At 33.2% G+C, this 27,415-nt stretch overlaps 3 protein-coding genes across 3 annotated transcripts; 1 reads left to right on the forward strand and 2 right to left on the reverse strand.

The window, feature by feature from the left end:
* Nucleotides 1–4,126: 4,126 nt before the first annotated feature.
* On the reverse strand, nt 4,127–6,194 carry LOC105171266 (cytochrome P450 78A7-like). The gene is made up of 2 exons (XM_011092326.3): nt 5,115–6,194; nt 4,127–5,034 (listed from the first exon to the last, which is right to left on the reverse strand). The coding sequence occupies exons 1-2, from the start codon at nt 6,105–6,107 to the stop codon at nt 4,420–4,422; spliced, it is 1,608 nt and encodes a 535-aa protein (XP_011090628.2). The 5' UTR covers nt 6,108–6,194; the 3' UTR covers nt 4,127–4,419.
* A 1,124-nt stretch (nt 6,195–7,318) lies between these two features.
* Nucleotides 7,319–8,693, reverse strand: LOC148786926 (serine/threonine-protein phosphatase 7 long form homolog). The gene is made up of 4 exons (XM_088885022.1): nt 8,348–8,693; nt 7,823–8,204; nt 7,661–7,748; nt 7,319–7,570 (listed from the first exon to the last, which is right to left on the reverse strand). Exons 1-4 carry the CDS (start codon nt 8,691–8,693, stop codon nt 7,319–7,321), a joined length of 1,068 nt encoding a protein of 355 aa, XP_088741148.1.
* A 152-nt stretch (nt 8,694–8,845) lies between these two features.
* LOC105171284 (DEAD-box ATP-dependent RNA helicase 52C-like) lies at nt 8,846–27,073 on the forward strand. Its single transcript, XM_088885023.1, is given in 7 exon segments — nt 8,846–8,872; nt 9,576–9,641; nt 25,706–25,945; nt 26,190–26,335; nt 26,337–26,355; nt 26,458–26,571; nt 26,693–27,073. Coding segments are annotated over 7 exon segments (993 nt in total).
* Nucleotides 27,074–27,415: the final 342 nt, after the last annotated feature.

Here is a 27,415-nt window from a genome sequence, read left to right on the forward strand (position 1 = left end):
TAATATCAGAAAGTATTTGTTTTTCCCCCCTAAAAAGAAAAGGGGCTTATAAGCTCCAAGAATAAGTTGTTAGGAGCTCATAATATTTGTTTTTCTTAAACAAGAAAAGGAGTTCCTAACTTATTTTTAAAATCTTAACAATCTTATTTAATTTTATGTCTCGTCTCCAACATAATTTTGAAATAATGACGTTATTAAGTTTGTTCATAAATTCATTGGAGTGTGGTGTCTGAACATATATTATACTTTCACTTTAGGGAGTTCCTCATAATTTTACGAGTAAATTACAACGACCTCCCCTAGTTTGGAATAATTTATAATATCCCCTTATTGTTTGAAAAATTACCAATATCCTCCTGATTTTAACAGCCGTCTAGTAATTAGCCCATTCCGTCAATCTCCTTAAGATTTTCATTCATTTCTTATGATGAACTGACCAAAGTACCCTTGTGGACTAAAAATTATAATTTTATTTATTTTTTATTGACTAACTGAATAATTTTTTTATAATTTTTTCGTCCACCTCGTCCATTTTTTTTTATGAATTTTTATTCTTTTAGAAAAAATAAAATAAGGGCATAGTTGATAATTTTATACTTCCATCCAAGGATTACATAATTTCATCAAATATTAGGGGGATATTTATAATTTTTCAAACAACGAGAGGGTATTTGTGATTACGCCAAACCTCAGGAGAAATTGTTGTAATTTACCCCTAATTTTACTATAATAATAGGGCTCTTTAATCAAATAGTTGATGAGAATTATGTTATAATTGTATGAAATTATCTAAAAAGAAACTTCATAAATATGTGAGGTACGCATTCCACATTAATTACAAATGATGAGTTTGATTGATTTACGAATATCAAAATCTCAATATCCAACACGAAGTATTTTTTAAAATAAAATCGTAAAATCCATACCGGATCCAGCAAACAATACCTTATAAGGAGGGACAAATATGATTGATTATTAGTAGCTGGTCATGGTTGGTCCTAAAGTAAGAATTCATGATTCATGTTAATAATGTTACAGTTGCCCAAAAAATATAAAAGAAAGAAAGAAGAGAAGTTGTTCCTAATTTCATCTCATTCACTCATCAAAATAATAATGAGGAGGAATAGGAGGAGGGATGAACTTAGTTGGGGACAAGATCCTAAGGATGTGATTGAATGTCAAATTATAATGTAATAATTATAATTGATGTGATGTTAAAAAAAAATACATAAAAAGTAAAAAATTAAATGCGAACATCTCCAACTTTATAATGGATAATGCACTTTGCTTTCTAAACTTTCAATTTTTATGGACGACATCCCGACAGTTATTGAAGTAAACTTTCTAAACTTTCAATTTTTAAAAAAACAGAGTTATTGAAGTACTATTTTGTAAAATAAGATGATGGAACGTCTAATATGTAACTATTGACAAGTCTGTAATTAATTTAAAGAAATTGAACTAATTGTTAAGTTTTTAACGTGTTTGGTAGGTTTATTAAGATTTCAAAACATCTTATAATATGTTGGTTAGAAATTCTTTACTTTTTTGAAAGAAGTTTATAAGTTTCTAGCATTTTATTTCTGAATTTTTTCTACATATTTTTAAATGCCACATTTTAAATGCTATGGGCTCATCGGACAACCTTTAAACGCTAGCAACGGACATATATATACGAGTAGTTATACACACTCAATGCATGTCTGTAATTACTGAAAAGAAAAAATACAAAGAATAATAATAATACTTATACATAACAAAGAGGATATATACACAAGTAGTTAATACACACTTAATGCATGTCCACAATAACTAAAAAGAAAAACTAAAAAACATAATATTACTTATACAAGATATTTTACGATGCAAATTATATTTTTTTAAATAATTTTTTTCAGAATTAACTTAAATTTTATGAAGAAAAAGAGTAAAATAATTTTCTAAGAGTATAAAGTTGAAGAACGTATATGTAAGTGTAATGCAGTCATAGATTTTATTTGATGGAGCAAATTCTCTATTGAATTCCTACAACTTTCATTTAAGTTTGTAGGGAAACAAAATATTTATGTACATTAACAGGTATTAAGACAAGGATATGCACTTTTTAAAACATCTTATATGATATTTTAAAATTTATAAAATATTAAAAAATATTAAGTCGTTGTTTTAAAAGTAAAATATTAAGAGCTAGTAATCCCCTTTAAAATAAATCATTCCGGACTTACTTAAATATCTCAACAGCAGGTCAATTTTCTTTAAATTAATTACAATATCATGAGTAGTAACATTATCAATTCAGTAACTTTATTTTATTCAAACACTTTAATATATATATAAGTGGTTTAGTAAATAGTAAAAGTTGTACTAATACAACACTTTAACTCCTTATGAAGCTATTTCGAAGGTGAGGAGGACACGACCATGTTATTGCCCGCATAACTCCTTGTGAGGAGTACACGACCAAGAACACGGGTTCCGCAAACTCGTTTAAGCCCTGTTGAAGAATAATAATCGAATCTCCACGGGCTCTACATAGCAATAACAAATCATTAGCTAATTCGATCATAAACAATTGTAGCTCAACAGATCACCAATACTACTAAAACCCTTCCTACACTTTAATCGTCCTTTTGCTATATGAAAAAATTCCATCACAAGGATAAATAGGTAGGAAGACATTAGGTCGCCCTGCCTGAGTTCCCGAGCTCCCTTAAAGAACTCTCGCAGTTGCTCATTTAAGCAAATAGAGTGTGAGATTGTGCACACACATTTTTTAATCCATTGGACAAGCTTTTCATGAAAATCAAACGCTCGCAGTGTCACAATGAGGGTTTGTTGTACCCCAGCAAGAGCTCATGTGCCCCTGCAAGATTATGCACTGATTTCCCTCCTTGGGATGAATGCATTCTGGCTCTCATCAACAAGTTGTTGCAACTTATCTTTCATACCGCTATTAGCATCTTAGCAATCACCTTAAACAACACAGTACAATGAAACAAGCCAGAAGTCCTCCACTACTGTCGGAGAATCAACTTTAGGAATAAGCATCAAAAGAGTGGCATCAACTTGTGTCAATAACCTACCTGTTTAGAAGAACTGCAAGATTGCTATTGTGACCTCACCCTCCCCAATAGGTCATGCAGACTGGAAGAACTTGCTCGGTAAACATTTGGGCCCAATGCCTTATTTTCATCAATAGAGAAGACCGCACACTTAATCTCTTCGTTCTACACTGGTCGTACCATGTAATTCGTCACCTCAACCATAAGAATACTCGATAGGGAAGGCCTCAGATGTGATAGATCTACATCCCTGAGCGGCGTGCTCTCGCCCCCAATAGGTTGTGAAAATAGATAACAAACTCCTACTCCACTTGTGCCTTCTCCTAAAGGAGTTCACCCATAGAATTCCGAAACTAATAGACTCTCTGCTTGGCTCTCCTCGCCGCAACCTTCTGAAAGAATAATAGAGTGCATTGATCCCCATCCTGCAACCACTGCATTTTTTGCATTTTGTTGTAGCATGGCATGTTCTTGTTGCACGGCCACTGCATATACTTTCCTATCCTATACAATTTTTGAACCTCTTGATCCAACTTATCTGTGGGTACATATGCTCTTCTTGCATAAAGGCAAGGTCCTTACTAGAAGAGGTCCTTACATAAGTTTTCAAATCCAAGTTTTTACACGTGGATACACCGTAAAAAAAATAAATTATTCCCAATACTATGAATCACTATAACTTAAAAACTATAATAAATTAATATTTATTTAATATGATGAAACAAAATTGATACGAAAATATAGATTTGATCGTAGCTAATAAATATTTATTATGATTTTATCTATGATCAAAACATTTACCTGATTTATAATCGTAACTAATATTTTAGTCTCACTTACAAAAACAACCGCTAATAACTATTGAAGAATCGTAATTAATCAATATTCATCCTTACATTTTAAGTTCAACCATAACAAACAATTATATTCTCTAGTGCCACAATTATTAATAAACTTGACTAACCCAAAACAATTTATGAGCCACAATAAACTATGTATACATATATATGTTCATTTATTTATTTTCAAAGAAAATTGCAAGACAAGGAAGCAAAAAATATAGATGCAGAAACAAGAAAAATGGCTTAGAATAGCAATAATAATAGATATACATATATATATATATATATTATTAATAGAAATGTTGAACTAGTAGCATGGCTCCATAGAAGGAAAACCAGATCAAAATTGGGAGCCAACACACTTCCTACCAAAATATACTCACTCATATTTATACCTAAAATTACCACTAGACATGCCCTTCCCCACGAAATCTCCCCACCAAACTCATCTCACCACCAACATAAATATATATTCTAGGAAACATCAAAAAACAAACAAACAAACACGGTCTTAATTAGATTGGAACATTCCTTTCCTCAACTACAGCAGACAGCGGTTGCTTCATCTCGCAAGACAGCTTCAACACCTCCCTCAACTCCACCGGCGCCGCCTTGTCCTCCGCCCACTTGAACCCCCTTACCAGCTTTGCCACCCAAAGGGCCACCGTCGCCATACCTAAGTTCTTCCCCGGGCACACCCTCCGCCCGGCCCCGAATGGTGCCAGCCTCAGATCGCCGCCGCGGACGTCCACGTCGGTGCCCCCCATTGCAGCCACGAACCTTTCGGGCTTAAACTCCAGTGGATCCTCCCATACGGCGGAGTCGTGGGTGATGGCCCACATGTTGACCATGGCGGTGGTGGCGGCGGGGACCACCATCCCGTTACTGAGCTTGACGTCGGACGTGGAGAGGCGGGCCCACGAGAGCAACGGCCCTGGCGGGTGCACCCTTAATGTCTCCTTCACCACAGCCTGAAGATACGGCAGCGCCGCCAAGTCGGCGTCTGTTAAGGCGGCCGCACCATCGAGTTCCTCCCGCAGTTTCGCTTGTACTTCAGGGTGTAAAATTAGCTCCGCCATTACCCACTCCGTCAACAGCGCCGTCGTGTCTGTTCCTCTGAATATCATTTCCTGCATTGGATTGAATACATTAATCAACTATATATATCAAGAAGCCAAGACCTAATCCAAATCAAACTATATAAACATACCCATAAAACTGCGATCATGTCCTCTTCATCGAGCATCTCATCACCGTCCAATGAAAGCAAAATATCAACAAAATCAGAAGTATCTGAGACATTCTCGGACTGATTCTTGGCCCTGTGTAGTTCGATGATGCCCTTAACGAGTTTCCTCACGCGGGGAACGAGGGCTTCGCACCGAGCAACAACACCAAAAGGGTCGTAAAAATACGAAAGCCACGGCAAATAATCCGACCAGTTGAAAGCACCCAACAGTTCAAACCCTTCCCTCACCATTTCTTTAAGCTCTCTCAGCTCCTCGCTGTCCTCCGCCGTATCATAACGCCTGCCGAAAACGCTGCCCATTATGTTATTCAATGCCGCTGCTTGCAAATGCTTCCTCAAAGAAACGGCCCCCTTGACGGACTGTTCATAGGCTATGTTTCTCAACATGGCGGAGCAGTCTTTCTGGCGGCCAGGCTCATGTGCCGCAATGCGCCGGGGAGCGAAGAGGTGGGAAGCGGCGATGCGGCGGAGGAGGCGCCAGTAGGTGCCGTTGGGGGCAAACCCTATGGCGCGGCTGAACATTAGGCTGCGAGCAGACTGCTTAATAGGCCGGTCGGCGAAGTGAGGAGAGGTTAAGACTTCCTTAGCCAATTGAGGGTCAGAAGCCACCACCACCGGGGTAGAGCCAAGGCTGAAAGCCATGAGCTGCTTAGCGTTCATAGAGTAAGCCATGGAGGCTAAGGTGCGGTGAGCCAAGCCACGGCTGAGGGTGAAGAGGCTGCCGAAAAAGGGCAGCCCCCGTGGGCCGGGGATCGCGGCTGCACCTCTTCTATTCCTCCCGTTTTTCCAGGCGGTTCCGCCCGGGGAGAAAGCCCAGGTGAGAAGAGCAAGGGACAGGGAAGCTAAGAGTATAGAGAAGATCACATATTCATCAAGCAGAGATTTTGAGCCTAGATATGCCGGCAGAGTGAAAACCCACCAGCTCGAATCCTTTGTTGCCATGCTCAGAGCCATTTTTGCACAGCAAGAAGGAGAAGAAACTAAGCAAGCAAGCAAGAGACAGAGAGAGAGAGAGAGAGAGAGTGTGATGAATGTCGGAGCAGGAGTTGAGGTATTTATATAGGCAGATGAAAGGGCAATATTGGAGCAAGGAGGGATTTGAATTAGGTTGAAGAATGTTAATTAATTACTTAATAATGGACTTTAAATTGAACTTAATTAATGCTTATTATTGTGAGAAATAGAGAAGTTTTGACTTAATTTTCTTATTATATAATCTAATAAATACACATATATAACTATGGATACAAGAATATTCAAGTACAAATTTATTTATATTAAGAAAAAATAAAATAAAATAATTGATACTTCGATATTACTAAATTACAATACAAAAAAATAGCTTAATAGCTACGAAATAAAAATTGATGCTAAAATCAATATCGAGTTGATTAGCAGATAAAATTCTCGTTATTAATTTATATTATTTAATATACATTTTAAATAATTGGTAAGTAAGTAAGTTTCTTGAATTAAATAATATAAATTAAAAATAAATACTTTACTAGCTAATTAGTTGGAAACTAATATTCTTCATTGTTATCATTTTCTTATAGTGTTATGAACTATATATACACCAAAGGTATTGAGACAATGTAGTGTAATTAAAGATATTATAATACAAAACTTTTAATAAACAAATTCAGTACCATAAAGAAATATATACTAAAAAATATTGAGTGATAATTTTGAAATTGTCTCTCATCACAAATTATATATATTTAGATATACTAGGTGATAACAACTTTAGTTTTATTGAAAATATTTTTTATAAAATTATTAGAAGACAAATTTTACATAATTTGTTAGTATTGCTAACTAGGGGAATTTATTTAATAAATGCCAAAAAAAAAAATTAGTAAAGTAGGGTTGTTTTGAAAATTTTAGTAAAGTAAGTGGCACAGACTGCGGTGCCTGATTTTTTTAAAAAAAAAAAAAATTTCTCTGTGACACAGAGTTTTAATAAAAAAAAAAATATTTTAATTACCACCGCGGTCACCAATGATATTGTTGCAGGTAGTTAGGAACGGCAATGATATGTGAATTTTGAACCCGAGTAATGTGATGATACCAGTTCATGTAGTCAGGAACAGTATCAAGACCATCTTGAATAACGGGTCCTTCCACCCTCAGTGATTGCACATCGTTCCATTTCGCAACATAGTCTACGTAAACATTGCCCAATTCATGTCTTGACGTCCCCGCCTGTCTATTGTGTGTAAACGACGTTCACTGATTAATGGGTTTGGAGGGATGTCTTGCACAAAGCCAAATTGGCGGAGAACCCTCTCCGGATGCTGCATCTCCACCAGCGAATAATTGATCAATGGGCAGCGTATATGCCACGGTGTGCGCGTTGCATAAAAGGGCAATGAATCAAGATCGAGTGCATTATCATCATACGGAGTCCAAATAAACTACAATACGAAATATAGCGCCAGTCAATATACTTGGAACAAATGCATCAGAAATACACTAAACGTAAAAAATAAATCACAACGATATACCTCATTTAATTGCATACGATCGAACACGTTCTTTATTATACGTAGAGCATTGTGTGCCGTATGAGTACGGGATATATGATACGACCACCTAAAATCAAAATTAAGAAAGTAAGTGAAATCAAAATTCTTTATAACTATATAAATAAATAAAAATGTTCATACCGTGCAGCATATGGAGGGTTAGGCAGAACATTGTCAAGGTCTATAATGGTCGGCATCAGATTTGAAGATTCACTCGAGGGAATGGGGGCAAGTGTTATGATGCGAGACCATGCCCATATCTGTAATAATTGCATGGTACCGCCAATATTATTTTTCCCTCTTTGTGATGCTGTACATAGCTCCCGGTAGAGATAAGCCAACACTGCAGAACCCCAATTTGAGACATACTGCTCGTGTATGTTTTCCATATGGCACAGATATAATAATGACATGGTATTCCCCGTAGCATCAGGGCACAACACCCCACCAAGAATGCACATGGCACATATACGTGCCTCTTGTAACACAGCCTCAAACGGGCTATCATCATCACACGTATTTTCTAATAAATGTTCATATAACACTGTCAGTTTTATTCTTGACCATCTAAATGCATCTTCATTGGGCATGAACCCAACCATTGATGACAATAATTTTGCCACCGTTGGGTACTACACCTTGTATCTACCCCGGTAATAAGATTACTTTCCACCGCTAGTGCCCAGATGATGGCGATATCTTGCAGTGTTATAGTAGCTTCACCCACCGAAAAATGAAAAGTATGTGTCTTCGGGCGCCATCTCTCTACTAAAGCAGTGATCAAGTGGGTGTCAATTTCAACATGTCCACACTGCAAAACATCAAAAAACCCCATATTTTGGAGTACTTGCAAAATACGAATATGACGTGGTGCTAGTTGTAGGACGCGAAAAAAAGCAATATCACCACGTCGTACTGATAAATTTGTATCCGGATTTTCGGACACATCTTCTGATCGATGATTTAATTGCCCGTATAAAACACTGGTATCAATAGGGCAAAAATTCGACATTTTCACTCTAAATTTTTTTAAAGAGAAAGATGTAAAAATTGTGCAAGAACAAGAACAATAAAATTGGCCGGGAATTTTTTTAAGAAGAAGAAAAAGAAAGAACAAAGAAATGTTGCTGAGTGTTGAATGTTGAAGGAGGAGGATGCAGAGAAATGTTGGAGGAGGAGGATTTGTTGAAGGTGAAGAAAAGGATTGCAGCTCACACTTAAATAGTGTGAGCTGCAATCCCATTCAAGTATTCACGGGCCACACTGTAATAGTGTGGCAAAAAATCTACCACCAAGCGCGGTGCCTCAACCTGCAGCCTGCAAAATTGTAGGCTGCAGGTTTGACCAACTTTTTTTTTTTAAAATTTAGTGAAGAACCGCTATCTGGGATAGCGGTTCTTCACTGTTTTCAATTTTTTTTTTAATAAAATATCATGCCACCGCGGTCACTGACCGCGGTGGCACATAAAATATTGTTTTTTATTACCACGGTGACACAGAGAAATTTTTTTTTTTTTAAAAAAATGAGGCACCGCGGTCTGCCACTTACTTTACTAAAATTTTCAAAACAACCCTACTTTACTAAATTTTTTTTTCCATTTATTAAATAAATTCCCCTGCTAACTAGGTACATGTTTTGGTGTAAGGTACGTTGCGTTATTGGAAAAAGAGGGTACAGACAAACATAAAAAATTATTGCGGTTTATAATCCATTATTGTTCGTTAATTTTTCACAATCTATAAAGAACATAAGCCTACATGGACTCATGTAATTTAAAGCTTATAATTCTCAATCTAACCTAATTAATAATAAGCCTAGCTACCACATCAGTCGATGATCGATGGTTCATGAATATTCTTTTGTTCCTCTTCTGCCAAATGTGGTATATTGTAGAAGCAAGTGTCGCCTGATATGCGGCACCCAGAAGGCATTTTCCTCTCCACTTCCGATTTGCCCAAGGTATCCTTTGTTGCCATTGCTGCCACCACCAATGGAATCTAATCTCCATATGTAAGATTGCAAGACATTGCCTTGAGAACCTACAGTGGAGAAAAATGTAATCATGCATCTCTGGCAAATAGGACAAATAACACCTCTAAGTTAATAAACCATGGCTTGTCTAACGTTGATAGTCTTTCTTTGATGGCCAACCAAAGGAGAAACACATTTCTTGGATTTTAAAAGGCCCCTGCAATAGACTCGTTCGTGGGACGATGGGGGGAGTAGTTTCCAATAAGTACCGAGCACTAGTTGTAGAAAGCGGTCCATTAGAGGATTGCCATCTAATTCGATCTTGACCCCCTATCTATATCAATAAGAGTATCTAAGAAGGCCATCCTCTCTGTTGATCTAGTAGAAGGCCAAGTTCAAAAGCCCTGATCAATTAATCCTATAAGCTTTGCCTCCCTTCTTAGCCTAATGCGGCTCAAAATCGTCTGGAAATAGTTGAAGTAAGAGTCCCATTGAATGCTAAGGATCAAGCCACATCTTAATAATCTCCCGATCACCAATTACATATTCCACATCTGGAAGCATAGAATCTCGCAGTTTGATAATTTTCTTCCAGCTCCATAAGTTCGTTGTTGTACTCACAATACAAATATTTATTCAATGTCTGAGGATCCATTTGACCCACACTGATCCTTTCTCCTTATTCACAACAGCCCAGAATAGTTTGCATATCAACGCTTTATTCATCAATTCCACCGATTGGATGCCAAGCTCCCCAGATTCATTTGGCATGCATACCTATTCCCAACTCATTTTAGCTGAGAGTCTGTCTCCCGTAATTGCCATAGGAAACATCCCAACATCTACACCATACGTTTAATTACCCCTTTCAGAAGTATAAAATTTGAGGACCAATATATATATATGAAACTAGCACCGATTTAATGAGTTGCAGCCTCTCTACATAGGAGAATTTCTTTGTTACCTAGACTACAATTCAATGCTCAATTTTATGCCCACTACAAAACTCAACATACACAGGCCCAATTCCGATCATCTCCAATAAAACTGAAATCCTATTGCTTGATCAATATGTTTTGTGATCGTTGCATGTAGCATCTCCATGACCAAAATAAAAAGGTAGGGTGAGATCGAATCCCCTTGCCTCAATCCCTGAGCACCATGGAAGAACCTTTAAGGCTGACAATTCAAGGTATGGAGCATGTCATTGTGGTTACACATTGTTCTATCCACCCAATAAAGTTTGTTGGGAATCTAAGTAATCATAACACAACAAATAGGAAATTCCAATTCACAGAGGCATAGGCTTTCCAAATGTCAATCTTCATCACACATCGAGGAGGCAAGTGATTCCAGTTGTAGCCATATAGTAGCTATTGAGCTAGCAATACGTTGTCATTGATTTTTCTCCCCAAGATAAAAGTCGTTTGGCTAACATCAAACAATCTATTCAGAACAAGCTTTAGTCGATGCCTAAGCACTTTTGAGATTATTTGATACATCATATTGCAACAAGCAATGGGACAAAATTCACATTGTCATAGGATTTGGACTCTTAAGCACTAACACAAGAAAAGTGGGATTTACTTGTCTCAATAACTGGCTCGAGACAAAGAATTATTTCACGTTGGTTGTCACATATTCACCCACCACAAACCAAGCTTTCTTGAAAAAATATTTTATATAGTCGTCCGATGCTTTCTCATCCTTAATAGCGAATATCTTTTCTTATCTCAATATTAGTAACATCTATAACAAGGGTTTGAAGCCTCCACTTCCATCAGCCTTCCCGTTAGGTAAGGTTCCAGGTCCACCAGTTGGATATCCCTACTGTCCTTTGTACCTCCAAGCAGTTTTGAGTACCACCGAACAAGTTCTTGTGCAATTTGGGATTGATATAACAATATCACCCCATCAAGTAGAGCTCAATTAACAAATCTTCTTTCTCGCTCTTTGTATTGCCACTTTTTGGGAAAAAACCTAGTGCATTGATCCCCTTCCTTGAGCATTTGATTTTCACTCCTTGTTTAATCATTTCGAGATTGTATCTCTAGGGTGTAAACCAGTCTGCAAAATTTCTCAACTTCTTGGAGGAACATCACATAAGGGAACGGCCGCTGCAATGTTTGAACTTTCTGGAGGAAGTCCAGAGTATCACACACATTCTTCGTTAGATTCCCTTTCCTCTTATGCATTTTTCTGAAAATACTTTTAAGAGCTTTCAGCTTCTGGACCATGGCGTACATAGGTACCCTATAGACCTCTATTTGTCAAATATGTTGCATCTCTTGCATGAAGTCCAATTCTGCCACTAAAAAAGTATCAAACCTGAAGCATCCATGGCCATGTACAGTTGTTTGGTTAAATTTAAGGATCAAATCAATTCAAAGTCCTCTTGGCGATGCAAATATAAGAACTCTATGTCTATGGAACAAACCATTCTTCATTCCAGACAGCTCTATCAAGTCTTTTTCCACAGACTTCTTGTACCTAAACTACAGTTATGCCAAGTATAAGATAGCCCAAAGATAGCAACATTTGTTAATGGGCTCCTATCAAACAATTTGCAAATTCATTCATAGTATTAGTACTATCCATTGAGGTTCCACAAATTTCACTCTCATCAAGCACACAATTAAAGTCTCCCATTAATGTCCACTCATCGTCCTCTACCATAGTGGTTCTACATGCGATGCTCTCCCAAAGAGAGTGGCTAGAGCTCGGCTCTATAATGTATCACTTGTTTCTGCAACTCCAGAATCTACACATCAATATTCATAGCATCCCAACCAATCCAAATTCTATTTCCTGGTCCTCGAGAGTAATTTGAAAACCTCGTCAGGTTAAGGTTGACAATCTATTGCACCAAACCGCATATAGATCCCTAACTCTCGTCTTAATTAACCCAATTAACTCCAAGTTGTATTATGCTACAAGTGCTTCCATAGCATTTTGATGGTCTCTTCGATTAAGACCACACACATTCCATGTAGCTCGATTAATCATTAGCAACCACTAGAGGGTTGTTGTTTTTAAGACCCTGAGTATCAATTTCTTCATCTTCGAGATTACTCAAAGTCGAGAATTAATTGTGAACTACCATTGCTTTGCCTTTGTCACTACATATAGTCTGTTCCGCAGGTTGGCATTCTTTTTATCAAGGAGGCTTGGGAACACGGACTTGCACTGAATGTGCCGTTGACTGCACTATTTTTTTTTCTGTTTAGGGCAACAATCCACTGTGTGACCAGCGCCATTGCAGCTACCACATCGAGACAACATCTACTCGTATTCAATGGGAATGCTACACACAGCATTACGATACCCTTCAATGGGAACATGTTTGCAATGATACCAGATTAATATATTGACAATTACATTTATCTTCACATACTAAATTGTTGCCATATGTATATATCACTATTATTTAGTAACAATTTTATGTACAATTTTTATCTATTAATGCATGCTAGTGATACTTTTACAAAATAATTATCAATATTAAAATCATGAGACTCACTATTATGACAAAATAACATATATATATATATATATATATAGCAATGACAAATATATTAAATTGTCACTTAATTTTGTGAATTGTTGATCTTATCTTTTCTTTTGTATAATTTATGTTATATTCACTTTTTCATATTCTTTTATCATATAATTCATACTTTTACTTTGCCTTAAATGTGTATAATGCATATGATGAAAAGTTCAGATACAATATGTTTAGAATAATCTTTTGGCTAATATTTTACATATGTTTTTTTAAGTATTGAATATATATTTGAGAAATATTAAGAAAGTATTATATTTTGCTGATTATCTTATTCAAATACAGTACTCTTTCAGAAGTATCCATGTTCATAGATTAATCCTATTAGATTATTTATTTATATTCCAAATCTTAAATGATGGAAGAATTTTAAGTATATCCTATATAAAATCATTATTACTCATCTTTATTTAGTGTGAATGCCCCAGCCATCTAATTATTGTATAGCAAGTGATTAATATACAGTTTAAATAGATAGAATAGTTTCATTACAGGTAAAAGCTACTTGCGATGTTTTTAATTTGATGTAATCAAATCTAATTTGAAACACTAAAGAAAGAAAGATTGTAATTAATGCTTGGTTTCTTTTAATAACACATCGATTTATCTCATACGTTATGACTAAAATTAATAGACAAATTACATCTATTTAACCAATAACTATAAATAAATAAATCATAATAGTTCACATAAAATGAAACAAATACCCACACATTCGGTGGGACTCAAACCCATAATCTCAAATTTATTTATAAAACCTCAATTAATATATATAGGTTAATTAATAGCGCATAAGTATTTGAAGTATCATTTAATACGAACCGGGATCATGGTATTTTTGTTTTTTACCTAACATGTTATACACATAAATTAATTGTAGTCGTTATATTTTCCTAGCATATCCAAAATATTCTCGAAGTCTCCAAAATATTTTTATCTCACTTGTATCTTAAACATTAACATCTTTCTACTCAATTCTAACAAAAATAAAGTAAACTTCTCTTTCTACTACGTTATAAGAAAGTAAGTTATTTCTTATATCAATGACTATATTTAAACGCTATGTTAAATAATATTATTAAGCACGATTAGAAAAATAACTAATATAAAAATTTAAAATATTTTATTATAGTTAATCAACATTTTTTATGATTTTAGTTATGACTAAATTATTTATCATAGTCTTTAGAACTCATCACTACAATGATTTTTAGTAAAAGTTAATGTTTTGCCATAACTTGCTAGAACAATGGCAATATTCATTGTGAAGCTGTGGTTGATTACTATTTACCATAAATTTTCACTTATAATTTATGATAAGTAACTATAGGAATAATTACACTTTTCCCCCTCTGAGATTTAGTATAATTACACATAAACCCCTTGTGTATTAAAAAATTGCATCTAAGACCCCTGATATTTGCTTCCATTTAACAAATAAGTTCCTGTGTTAGTTAAAATTCATCGAATCTGCTGATATTAATAAAAAATTAAACAAAATCTGTATTTACCTTCAATTGACTTATTACTGATTTATTGCATGTCAAATAAATACTGCAATAACTAAATTATCCTCATACGTCTTCAACTTTTAATGCATATGAGGAGGTATATCTTTACCATTATAAGGATAATTTAGTTGGAAAAAATTATTTGACATGCAATAAGTAGTAATAAGTCAATCGAGGATAAATATTTGTTAATATAAACTAATTTGGTATATTTTGACTAACGATGGGACTTCTTTGTTAGACGAAAGCATACCTCAGGACCATAGGGGCTCTATGTGTAATTATACCAAACTCACGAAGGAGAGTGTAATTGTCCCTTAACTAAAATAAGTATCATATTTTCTGTACTTTTTGTATATTCCTATAACAGGGTTCACACAAAGAACATATCTCCACGTCAGCTTGAGTATTACTCGAGATTAGAACTCATGACCTTAAATTCATGGAGTCTCAACTTCGTCAATTAAGTTAGACTTACTACAATTATTACGATTATTTTATTAAAACAATGCAATTAAAATAGGGCCACATAAGGTAGATTTTCCAGTCCCACAATAAATTAGAAAATGTTCCACTATAACAAAAATGGCTCAATATCTATAAAGAAAATCAGCATCTTACTAATTATCAAGTAAAATTCTACTGCTAATCGACATTATTTAATATAAGAAATTTACTTGCTAAGAAAATATAACAAAAATTTACTTGCTAATTAACTTGAAGCTGATTTTAATATCAATTTTTTTCTCACCTATCGAGTCGTTTTCTTATAGTATTCTTACTTTATGACATCTGGTTAAATCAAACCAATCACACAACAAAAATAAATCACTTATCCTACAGCTAATCACTCTCCTTAAATATGCAAACTAATCATATAACAATCAGTATATTATACTTATTATATAATTGATTTACGTATAATTAAATTTTAATCTAAGTTAAAAAAGTCAGTCAATGCGTAGAGAGGAGGTGTGAACATAGGAAAAAAGATTTCCCATAAACAATTAAATTTTTGGTTTTTTTTGGGTTGAGGAAACTTAGCATGATACAATGTAGCATGCCTTTTTGAAAGTTTCTAAAACTTTGCATCTGATCCCAATGCATTATATATTCAACTATAACAACCACTAGTTATTATATACAAAACTTGTGTTGTTATTATATATAAAAAAAGGGACAATTATTCTCAAAAGTGATCATTTCTATAATTAGTAGTTGCTCAAAACAACTTGGGGATCTACAATTTCGTAAACTGTTTACAAATATATTTTTTTTTCTAACGTTTGACTCAAGCTAACCATCTCTATTTCCTCGTACTCGCAAATGATTATTTTTATTTAAGTTTGAATGTTATCAATTAATTCATTTTTTTTAATCAATAATTACGCACTATTTTCTTCAAAAGTCGTACGTCTCAACCTGATAAGTTAATAAATACGCACTATTTTCTCCAAAAGTCGTATGTCACAACTTGATAAGTAAATTGTATATATATATATATATAACGATACTTTTTTATGGTGGTAAATTAAGTTTGAAAAAGAAAAAGTAAGAATAACATAATACAGAGCTGTTAAGGAGGATTGTGCTTCACTGTCGAGATCTTTTAATTGATCGACTATTGCCAAATACAAGTATATAACCACGTGAGACTGAACACGGAATGAATGCTTAATACCACAAACTATCTTGATAAAAATTTGAATCCACATATTGGGCGCGATAATGTTGGACTTTAGTGAAGAACAAAATGTTTATTATGCACAAGTTCTTTCGAACCATTGTGTGTTGTTAGAGAGTTTGTTAACCAATAACTACGTTTCTTATAGGATTAGCACTTTAAATAGTTTTTGGATGCTATATGATACTTAGTGGAGTCTTGTAACATCATAAAGTGTTAAGGGCCGGCCAAAAATTCTAAAATTTTTGTGGACTAATTTGCAAAATAAGGGTTAATATTATGATTTTTAAGTCGATAATGATTTTGAAGAAGATTAAAATAAAAATATATAGAAAACATATGAAAATCAGTAGGCTGAGTAAGAAGATGTATGACGACCGTCTGGAACGCCAGGAAAATGAGAGATTTGACAAGTTAGTGAGCTTGAGTGGATGTCTGTGTAATTTACTTAAACTCGGCTGAAGTTTGAGTTGTTAACTTCTTAACTTATCTAGACTCCTAGTTATAGTCGTGGAATGAGATAATTGGAAAGTTAATTGTGCATGATCTTGATATCCTCGAGAAGCCTATTTTTAGGCGATAATATTGGTCTAGCCGTATATCACATCATTCACACCAACAGGGTAGGAACATAAACTACCACATCAACAAGAAAAATCATCTATGCAACACTAGAAAAATATAATTTTTTGCTACAGTTAATTACTATGGTCAGAAGAAAAAAGATCGTGGTGAATTAACCACGACTTTGGAACAGTCATTAGTCGTTGTCTTTATAAGTGAGGTTAAAACATTAGCCATAGCTAAAATCATATTTTGGCCATAACTAAAAATTATGAAAAATATTAATTAATCATTGTAAAACTTTAAGTTCTTACATTGATTTTGTTTGATGAAATTTTTTGTGCAAGAGAAAGTTTGTTACTTGTTGGGCGTCAACCTCACCTTATCCCAAATTTCTAGTTTAAATGGTTATCCTCTATCGATATGACATGAGAGGCGGGAAATGCTGTTGGCGTATTAGTTAAGTTGGTGAGACTACTAGTATACTAACAGTGGGTTGAGCTGGTTTAATTTCACCAGTAAATTTCAGCTAGATTCGAAGTGATTATTTTGCCCCTTGAATTTTATACATTTTCACCAGTTGATTTTACGTTAATTGAACTAATATAATTTTATGGGGCATTGAATATTTGATACCCGAGATATCAATATAAGTTTTTAATTAATTTATTGTACACATGTTTTTTCTTTTTCTTTTTTATAATTTTGATATTTATAAATCATGGTTTTTACTCTATTATTATTGTTCCTTTTAATTAAAAAAAGATAAACCATCACCAATTGATCAATTTATTAGTTCTTTTAATAACATTAAATTTAATATTTTTCTAAAATGTAAATACTGAAGGAAAATAGTATTTACCTTTGATCATTCAGTTTTTTTGCCCTCTTCTTTTCAGTATTTGCGTCCCTCTGATTGGGCTGAGTCCAGAAATGTTTGTCTTCTGCTAAAGATATGAGAAGGCTTTAGTGTTTGGGCTGAGACTGCTAAGTTTCTCATTGGGCTTTAATATTTGTTGGGTTCATATTTCATAGTCCTCGCTTTATATCCAGGCCTCATTATGATTATATATATATATATATATATAGGAATAATTCTACTCTCCTCCCATGAAGTTTGAATTAATTATACGTAGACCTTTTGTGGTTTGAAAAATTATATCTAGCACTCCTAAGATTTGCTTTCGTGTAACAAATAAGTCCCCTGTTGATTAAAATTCACTAAATTTGCCGGTACTAACAAAAAGACTGAATGAAAATCGATATTTAACTTTGACTGACTTATTACTAACTAATTGCAAGTCAAATAATTTTTTTCAAACTAAACTGCCCTTACAGTGGTGCAAATATACCTCATCACATACATTAATGCGTGAAGACGTATGAGGATAGTTTGGTCATAAAGAAATTTGTTTGATATTCAATAAGTAAGTAATAAGTCCTGAGGAGTATATATAGATTTTTTTTTTAGTTGTTTTTTTTATCAATATCGGTGAATTCAGTAAATTTTGATTAGGGGTGGTAGATGAGTCGAGCCGGTTTGCGAAGCTCGATTTTGAGCTCGACTCAAGCTAGAAAAATTCAAGCTCGAGCTCGAGCTCAATTCTCTCTATTCATCAGCTTGCGAGCCGGCTTACGAGCTTTTTATATTTTTATATATATATATTTTATTTATAAATTTTTTATATATTTAATTTCATATTCAATACTTTATCGATTTTATACTCAAAATTGACCATATATTATAATTATTAATCAATATCTACATTTTATTTTGAATAATAATAAATTATGGTACTTTTATTTATACATTTAATCTTTATACAAAAATGAATTTAACCAACAACTTAGTAAATTATAATATTTTGTATAATTACAATTATTACTTAATATGACAAGTATAAACTTTTATGTCATATTTTAATATATATTTGTATTGTTTGTTATAGTTTTTTTAAATTCACAAGTAATTCACTTTGATTTTTTTATCTATGTCTAAGTTTTATATTTATATAAAAATACATACTATGCATTATGCAATTTATTTTATTAGTTATAAATTTAAGTCGAAATTTAGTTATTCTTATGAATTAATCTAAAAATGATGATAATAATAATAATAATAGTGATGGTTGAACAATTTCAATTATTTTAATTATTATTTTATTTTATATATACATATAATGAGATCAAAAAATTTAATCAACAATTACGATATTGTAAAATCCGAGCACCCAATTCATACCAAATTTAAATATATATAAGACTGTGTCCATTAGATCATATCAGAAGGTATGATTTAAAATCACATGGCTTGATTCAACGATACACCATTTTGAATGATTATTCTTATGTTTTGAGTATGATATCTCAACATCCATACAACCAATAAGTCTAAAATTTTATCAAATGTATTTTTCTATAAATTTGATCATATCTAATGGTTTGATCTGAATTCTAATGGTTCGATTAACCCATGTTATTTAACAATATTAATATGATAGTTACATCAATGTAATACTAACATTTATAAACATATAAATTTATTGCAGATTGTGAACATATATTAATCTAAACTAAAATATTTTTATGTATTTTAATTGCATTATTCCAGATAATGGATACTTTTTTACAATTTTAAATTGTTCAGTATGAATTTTTTTTTTGTATATTTTACTAATTATATTACTACTCAACTAATTAGTAGTTTATATTTATAACAATAAGTTAAAATTTCATACTATATTTTGGTATATTTATAACATAGTATACATTATGCAATCTATTTTATTACGTATAAATTTATGTAAAAATTTGATGATTCCCATGATTTAATTTATTAATAATAATAATATCAATAACAATAACAACAACAACAACAACAACAACAACAACAACAACAATAATAATAATAATAATAATAATAATAATAATAAATCAGGTCGGGCTCGTCAACTCGAGCTCGTCTCAGCTGGAGCTAAATTTAGCTCGAGCTCGACTCGTTTACACCCCTTAATTTTTACTAACGAAAGAACTTATTTGTTAGACGGAAGCAAGCCTCAGGGGTGTTAGATATAATTTTTCAAACCACTGAAAGTCTACGTGTAACTAAACCTCAGGAGAAGGGAGTGTATTTATCCCTATTTTTTATTAGCGAGTCGAATATAATTATTTAGCTTTTCTTTAAATGATTAATTTGTACTGTTTATCTCAGTATTAGGAATTCTTTTTCAATTTGGAACGTGTTAAAATGGTAGTATATATAAAATAAATGGAAATAATGATTATTTACACAATATTTTGCATTTGCAAAACAATTATAAAAAAATTTAAAACATAGACAAATTAATTTTATGAATTTAAAAGAAAATGGTTATAATATCTTTAAGGAACCCATCCAAAGCGAAGATTAATTCTCTGATTTTTTTTTCTCTTATTTTTGTTTCAAGAATTAGGAACTTGTTCTTGAATCGGAGTCATAATCTTCTCTGGAACTCATAGAGGGGATTACAAAATGCCTTAAAATTGATATCGAGGCCTTCGAACTTATACTAATAAAGAGGTAAAATCTTCATGGTTGCAGAATTTCGAAGTAAATAAATAAATAAATAATTTATATCTTATTTAGGATTAAATCGTTTAACGAATCCATAAAGTCTAAATTTATTATGAGTTTTAATTTGCAACTCAACTTAATAACTAGTTTATTTGGTGTACCAATCAGTGAATTATCCTAAAAGTTTTAATCTCAAAATGATACCAGAAATTAATTGCACTTTTGCTCTAAGAGGGTGTGTTAGTGGACTTATTACTGTAAAAACTTTATAAATTAATAAATTTTCTAAAATAATAAAATTTTTCGATTTCGATTTGGGTCATTGTAAAAAATCATCAAATTCGATAAGATAATAAGATAATAATTTTTCGAAAAATCCCTTTTTAAATATTAGGTCCTATTAAAACTCTAAATAATAATTCATAAATATTATAATTATAAATATTAAATATAAAGTCTGTAATGCTTTACGCATTTGATTATTTATGGATAATTTTGCCATGCCTTTTAGATGAGAAGACATGGTTGCGTGTTATGAATTAATTTATTTCCATATTGAGATTTATATAGTATATGTTTCATTCATCATGCATGAATATATTTAATTGGCTATAATAATTATTTAAGTGCAACGAATTAATCTAAACATGTATATTTAAGTAATTTCAATAAATTAATACATGCGTCCATGAATATAATAGTTAATTATATACAATGAATTGATATTATACATGAATATATTCAATTATAAGTTACAAAGAATTGGTTGATGCATAAATATAATCAATTAAACATATATGAATTCATTTATTTTCAATATATACGTACTAAATTTGCTGAATTTAAAAAGTCTCTCTTTTAATTAATAAAATATTAACTTATCAATATATTAATATCTCTCTAAATAAATAAAATTTTATGGTTATAAAATTATTAATTTATAGAAATTTTACTGTATAAGCTATTTGCAATATCTTAATAACATGTTTGAAAAATTATAAGTATTTATAAAAGGAAGTGATTCGTATGGAGGAATAAAATAATAACGGGATGAACATTTTCAAGTCTATTTCTATGTATAAGATTGGTATAATTTAGGAATGAGAATACTGATTTTGTTTGAATTCCTAACATATTAGAAATCAATTCTTTTTTTTTTTTCACTTGAATTAATCATCCCTATTAATGTGATTAAATAAGATAATGGTAAATCCTTCATGATTAAACATATTAAACCATTTGGTCGATCAAATCAATATAATTTTCTTTTTTTTTTTTCAGAAAAATACTATCTATGTGTTTACAGAATACGAATTATTTCTTAAGTAAATAATACATTTTCTCACATATATATTTTTAATTACATATGAAATGTTTTACAAATTGGTTATAACCTTGTAATAAGCAATTTCTTAAGTACTACTGTTATCCAATTAAATTTAACATATTCAATAAAATATGAATAAGTAATCTTTTGAAGGACAAATTTTATCGTAAAAGTAATTTCATTCTACTATTGACCATTCAATTCTAATTACGGATAATATGATCAATGGAATCAACTAAGGAATGAGAATTCCAATATCTTCTTAATTCCTATGTATTCCAATTCATCACAAAATTGGTATTACTTAGATCAGGATAATTACAATTTTGGTTCTCAAACATAACCACTTATGTGCTTTTGATCATCAAACAATTTGATGTTATAATTTTATTCCTCAAATTGTTACTTTTTTGACGATTTTGGTAGTTTTTGTTAGTTTGCTATTGGAGTTGAGGAAACTAAATCCATGTCCCGCATGAGATGCTGTTGTGGGGGATAAATTAATGAAGAAGCATCCTCATTCTTTAACTTCACCCAGACCCCTCTCGTGATACTCCAAATTCACTGAGGTATTGATGAGAACTACAAAGTTTAACCATTTTCTTGACTTTGTCTTCTACACCCACTTGGAAACAAACACTGTTTGTTTTCATTTTCGACCCATCTCCAAGAGAGGGTATGTCTGGGTTGATATGAGTTGGGTTGTTTTTGTGCATTTTACACTGTTGAAAACATGAAAAATAACTTGTTACTTGTTTTTGGATTATTTTGTAGTCTTTGTCGCAGTTTACATTCTTCTTTCTTGTTATTTTATTTTGTAAGCCTGACCTTAAATCTTGTCAAGACATCACAACTCTATCCCTACCCTTTGTTGGACGCCGTCCTATGCTGAATGATCCGCGGCGGTTCCTAATGCGCTCTACCGCTCAATGATGCTATTCCTATAAGTCATCGTGGTCGCCCATGTATACGTCATCAAGATTTTATATTCTATCTTCGGCCTTAGCATTTTATAAGTATAGGAAAAGGAGAAAATTGCAGTTTCTACTTGTTAGAAAATTTAAAATACAAATCTACTGAACATTTAATGCTTATCCAATTATGTAGCTTGAACTCCCTACTTAAAATGGCACTGATGACCTACCTAGTGATACTGATGATTGGCTTACGATCCAATTTAGATAGTTGCTCTGTGACTTATTTTATGAAAAATGTACGACAAGGAATGAGCTACCTACTCAATAAGCATAGCTAACCAATCTATATATATACATGTACAGTAAGTTAAGTATAATGCAATATTTTTGGTTTGTTTTGAGTTCGAGTTCTAGACCGATGAGAACTATAGCTAATAAGTGTGTCGTGAGTTCCATCCTACTTATACCTATCTCCATTGTCCGGCTAGTCTCAAGAGATCGGCTAAGGACTCAATCCATTTTGGAAGCTTTCTGAGAGCTGCTAGAAAGGAAGAATCCCACCCTATTGGTAGAGGACTTGCTTCAAAATCATTTCCCGCCACTGTCCCACAATTGACTTAAGAGACTCTACAACTAACCACTCAGCAGTGGATTCAATAGCAGTTAGGAAGAAGATTAGATAGAGACTGGAATGAGAACAACATCTTTCACATGCTGCCTTAGCAGCCTCAAGATAAAAAACATCAAGAAATGGAGAATCTCTTATTTACTGCTTTTGCTGATGCTAAATTCTATCTAAAGACTAATGTTGTAAAGGATGTGCGACCTGACATTGCTTCATCAACAAATGATAACAAAGGCTCAAGAGGCTAAAGCAACGCAATTCAAAGAGAATTTGGGGGGAACAATTGGATGATGAAACAATTATCAACGATGAGAATCCTGTATTTATATTCAACAATGTATGAGCCCTGAAAGGAGAAGGAAAGGTGGAATGCCAACAAACGTCTATTATTGAATTGACCTAACCTGATACATTTTGGGAACAACAACCAATAAATATTCATCATATAATAACAGCAGATGTAATGAATAACACACACAAGCAATCATGAATCACCCACGACATAATATTTGATGTTATAGTTTATTTTCTTAGAGCCTTACTTAACCAGACTAGAGTGCATCACTCTATGACCTTTATCAGCTATCATCAACATCTCAATCACAATACATCTTTTTCTTTTCCAATATCACACAACACACACCTCGTATGATACCCTATCATCACTATTACCACACAATACACAACTCGTATGATATCCCATCATCAATCATATCACACAGCACACAGTTCGTATGATATGCCATATCATTTCCATTGATCAATGACAACACACAGATCATCATTAATCATATCATCATAAGTCATTACAGTATGCCCCCTGTAAGGTAAGCCATCATTTTATTTTAATCCACTACAGCAATATCACTAACTCCATCATTCAATTCGATTTAATAATTATTTTCTCTAACTTTCTCTAACTTTCTCATACAATTTCATTCAACAATCAATTATATAATCACATAATCATTATTTGACATCCGTACAACACAACCACATATAAACACATAATAACAATTTCACAGATATCAAAATAATCCAAACAATTTCACAGATGAAATTCTGTGTTTACTCCAGTCTATTCATTAGATGCTCTGATGTATTTTGTGTCCCCATGAGAAAGTTATTTGATCTGTTTATATCTGGTGTTGTCTACATTCTGTTCTGATTTTTTTCGTGGGGTTTAAGGGTGATTGTAATAAGTTGTGGTTTTGTGGTCCGAATTGATTGTGTAACAAAAGTTGGGAATGTTTAAAAACAAATTTTAAAAGTGAAAAAAAGTTGAAGTTGCAAACACCTCTTTACTCTTTTATTTGTTGCAATATGGCGTGAAGTAATAAGTGGTCTCATTTTTAAAGTATAAAATAATTTAATTATATTTTTTAAATTAAAAAAAGATCAAGTGTTAATGCACCAATACGCGACACAAAAATTTGATAGAAGATCCATAATGTAATTTAGATACATGGGCATATCCTATCTGGCTTGTTACTACCGCATTGGAGCATCATTATCTTCTTTCATTCTTTTAATGTTTCATTTTTTGATCAACCTCTATGGGATTTCTCTCACAGAAGATTACTATTATCTCTTCCCTAAAGATGCTTGTATTATTTACATCATATGCTTTTGCGACAATTATAATGCCCTTCTTTGAGGTATGATTTAATGTAAATCCTTTAGAAAATTACGTCTGATATCATTATTATTTGTTATTATCTAACAGATTCATCAACAGTCTATCATTTGAAATTTATTTGACTTTTTTAACAATTGAATGTTTCTAACTCGTAATAAAATTTTAAAAGATCATGTACCATACAATTAATAAGTATATTCCAAATTACTTTAACCTTTAGCTTTTTAACATTTAATAATTGAATTGCATGTATCGATCAAAATAATATGTTACTGTATTTGAAAAAAATATTAAACAGTAGAGGTTTCGTATAAAATGTAAATACTTTGAAGGGGCCAATTGTAATATCATAAGCCTTAAGGAGGTGCTTGTAACTTGAATAATCCTAGGGGAGGTTTCTATAATTTATAATGCTGAGAACAAGAGTAGTTTCATTAAGGGCATTAAGGTTTTTTTGATGCCATTGGAGTCATTTTAAACCTAACGGGTGTCTATGTATAATTAGACCAAATTCATGGACGGATGTCGTAATTATTCCTTCGTTTTTTTTATGTGCAACAGAAAATTTAGTCTGTTTTAGTACATGATGTTGGGTATTGACCCCTTATTCATACATTGGGTAAACCTGTCTCTACTGAACATAATAATGCATCTGGTTCTGCTATAGTTGCGAAATCTGGAAAAGGGGGTGGACATATTGGTTGCTAGTCCAGGCCGGTTGGTGGACTTCATAGAGAGAGGCAAAATTTCCCTTAGGAACGTTAATTTGGCACTGGATGAGGCGGACAGGATGCTGGACATGGGCTTCGAACGCCAAGTCCGAAAGATTGTTCAGCAAATGGAGATGCCTCAACCGGGTGCTAGGCAGACAATGCTCTTCAGTGCAACATATCCAGCTGAAATACAGGTCGTTCATCTGATCTCTTGACGGCTGATTTTGTTAAATTTTGTTTCAAATTCCCTGTGGAACATCTGAATCCTGTATGAATGTTAATGTACATATTCTGTTCTTGTCTGCATCTGAAAACAGAAACCACACAATCTAAATTTTAATTCATAAGGAAGACATGAAGCTGCTTAGTTGTCTTCTGAGATACGAAAAAATTCTTTAGCAATTTTAATGTCTTTTTCACACATTCTGGTTCTTGCAGAAGCTGGCATCAGACTTTCTATCGAACTACATATTTCTAGCTGCTAGAAAGGTTGGATCAAGCACGGATCTCATTGTTCAAAGAGTTGAATTTGTCCGTGATGTCGACAAACGAGACCATTTGGTGATTCTTCTTCGTTCCGGGATGACGGATAAGACCTTCTAAGGTATGTCTGGTGGCATTACTGTTTAACTTCAATATTTTATTTGTTGCAGATATTTCTACCTTATTTGGTCGGTCGTGTAAAGTTGATATCATTCTCTTGCAGGATGCATTGACACTGGTGTTTGTGGAGACAAACAGAGCAGCAGATGCATTGGAATGCTGGTTGTCCAGGAAAGGTTTCCCCTCTACTGCCATTCATGGTGACAAAATACAAATGGTTAGCCTATCTCATCTTTATTCCATAAAATCCTAAACTTCCAGAATGTCTGAAAGGTATGGAATTCTTTCACAACTTTAATTTCTTTTACTTTGTTTATATCATCTTTTAATGGATGAAGGAGAGAGAGAGAGCACTGAAATTATTCAGAAGTGGTTGCACTCCAATTCTGGTTGCAACAGACGTAGCTGCTTGGGGACTGGACATTCCTCATGTTGCACATGTAATAAATTTTGACTTACCAAGAGCTGTAGATGACTATGTTCACAGGATCGGACGGACCGGCCGTGCTGGCAAGTCAGGGTTGGCAATAGCATTTTTCAGCGAGAAGAATGCACCTCCTGCAAAACCACTGGTTGAATTGATGCAGGAAACGAATCAAGAAATACCCGAGTGTGTAGGGTGGATAACCCCAGTGATATCTCGTATTACCAAATACCTATCAACTATTACAAGGTATAGCAATGGAGTACCGAACTCCTTAATACAGACCGAGATATGAAATTATAACAAAACAAAACAGGAGTAATATTAAATCGAATAGAAAGAACTAATCTGTTATGAGAAATCGGCTCAGGTTGTCGCCAGACCCAACCACCAAGGTGTGAGTGTCTTATCACCGAGACTTACTCACCGAGAGTAAAAGCACCAAGAACCCACGGTTACACCACTTTCGGCCGAGCCACAGATCACGGAGATTTCTTCTCTCACAATCGGTCACACAGACTCGTTGTAAGGATGATATGAGAGAGATATAGAGGGCTAGTATATTGCTGCTTTTCCGAGAGGAGGGCCGGATATATATAGGTTCACGGCGGATTGAGAGAGTGGTGGGTAAGGAAAC

Source organism: Sesamum indicum, linkage group LG9 (genome assembly GCF_026168435.1).
Source record: "Sesamum indicum cultivar Baizhima isolate 11 linkage group LG9, ASM2616843v1, whole genome shotgun sequence".
Lineage (NCBI taxonomy): Eukaryota > Viridiplantae > Streptophyta > Magnoliopsida > Lamiales > Pedaliaceae > Sesamum > Sesamum indicum.

Coding starts and splice junctions, on each gene's coding strand:
- LOC105171266 (XM_011092326.3), bottom strand. CDS start 6,107: ATGGCTCTGAGCATGGCAACAAAGGATTCGAGCTGGTGGGTTTTCACT. Junction 5,035..5,114: donor ACATGATCGCAGTTTTATGG/GTATGTTTATAT, acceptor AATCCAATGCAG/GAAATGATATTCAGAGGAAC.
- LOC148786926 (XM_088885022.1), bottom strand. CDS start 8,693: ATGTCGAATTTTTGCCCTATTGATACCAGTGTTTTATACGGGCAATTA. Junction 8,205..8,347: donor CTGGGCACTAGCGGTGGAAA/GTAATCTTATTA, acceptor AACATTTATTAG/AAAATACGTGTGATGATGAT. Junction 7,749..7,822: donor AACCCTCCATATGCTGCACG/GTATGAACATTT, acceptor TTTTGATTTTAG/GTGGTCGTATCATATATCCC.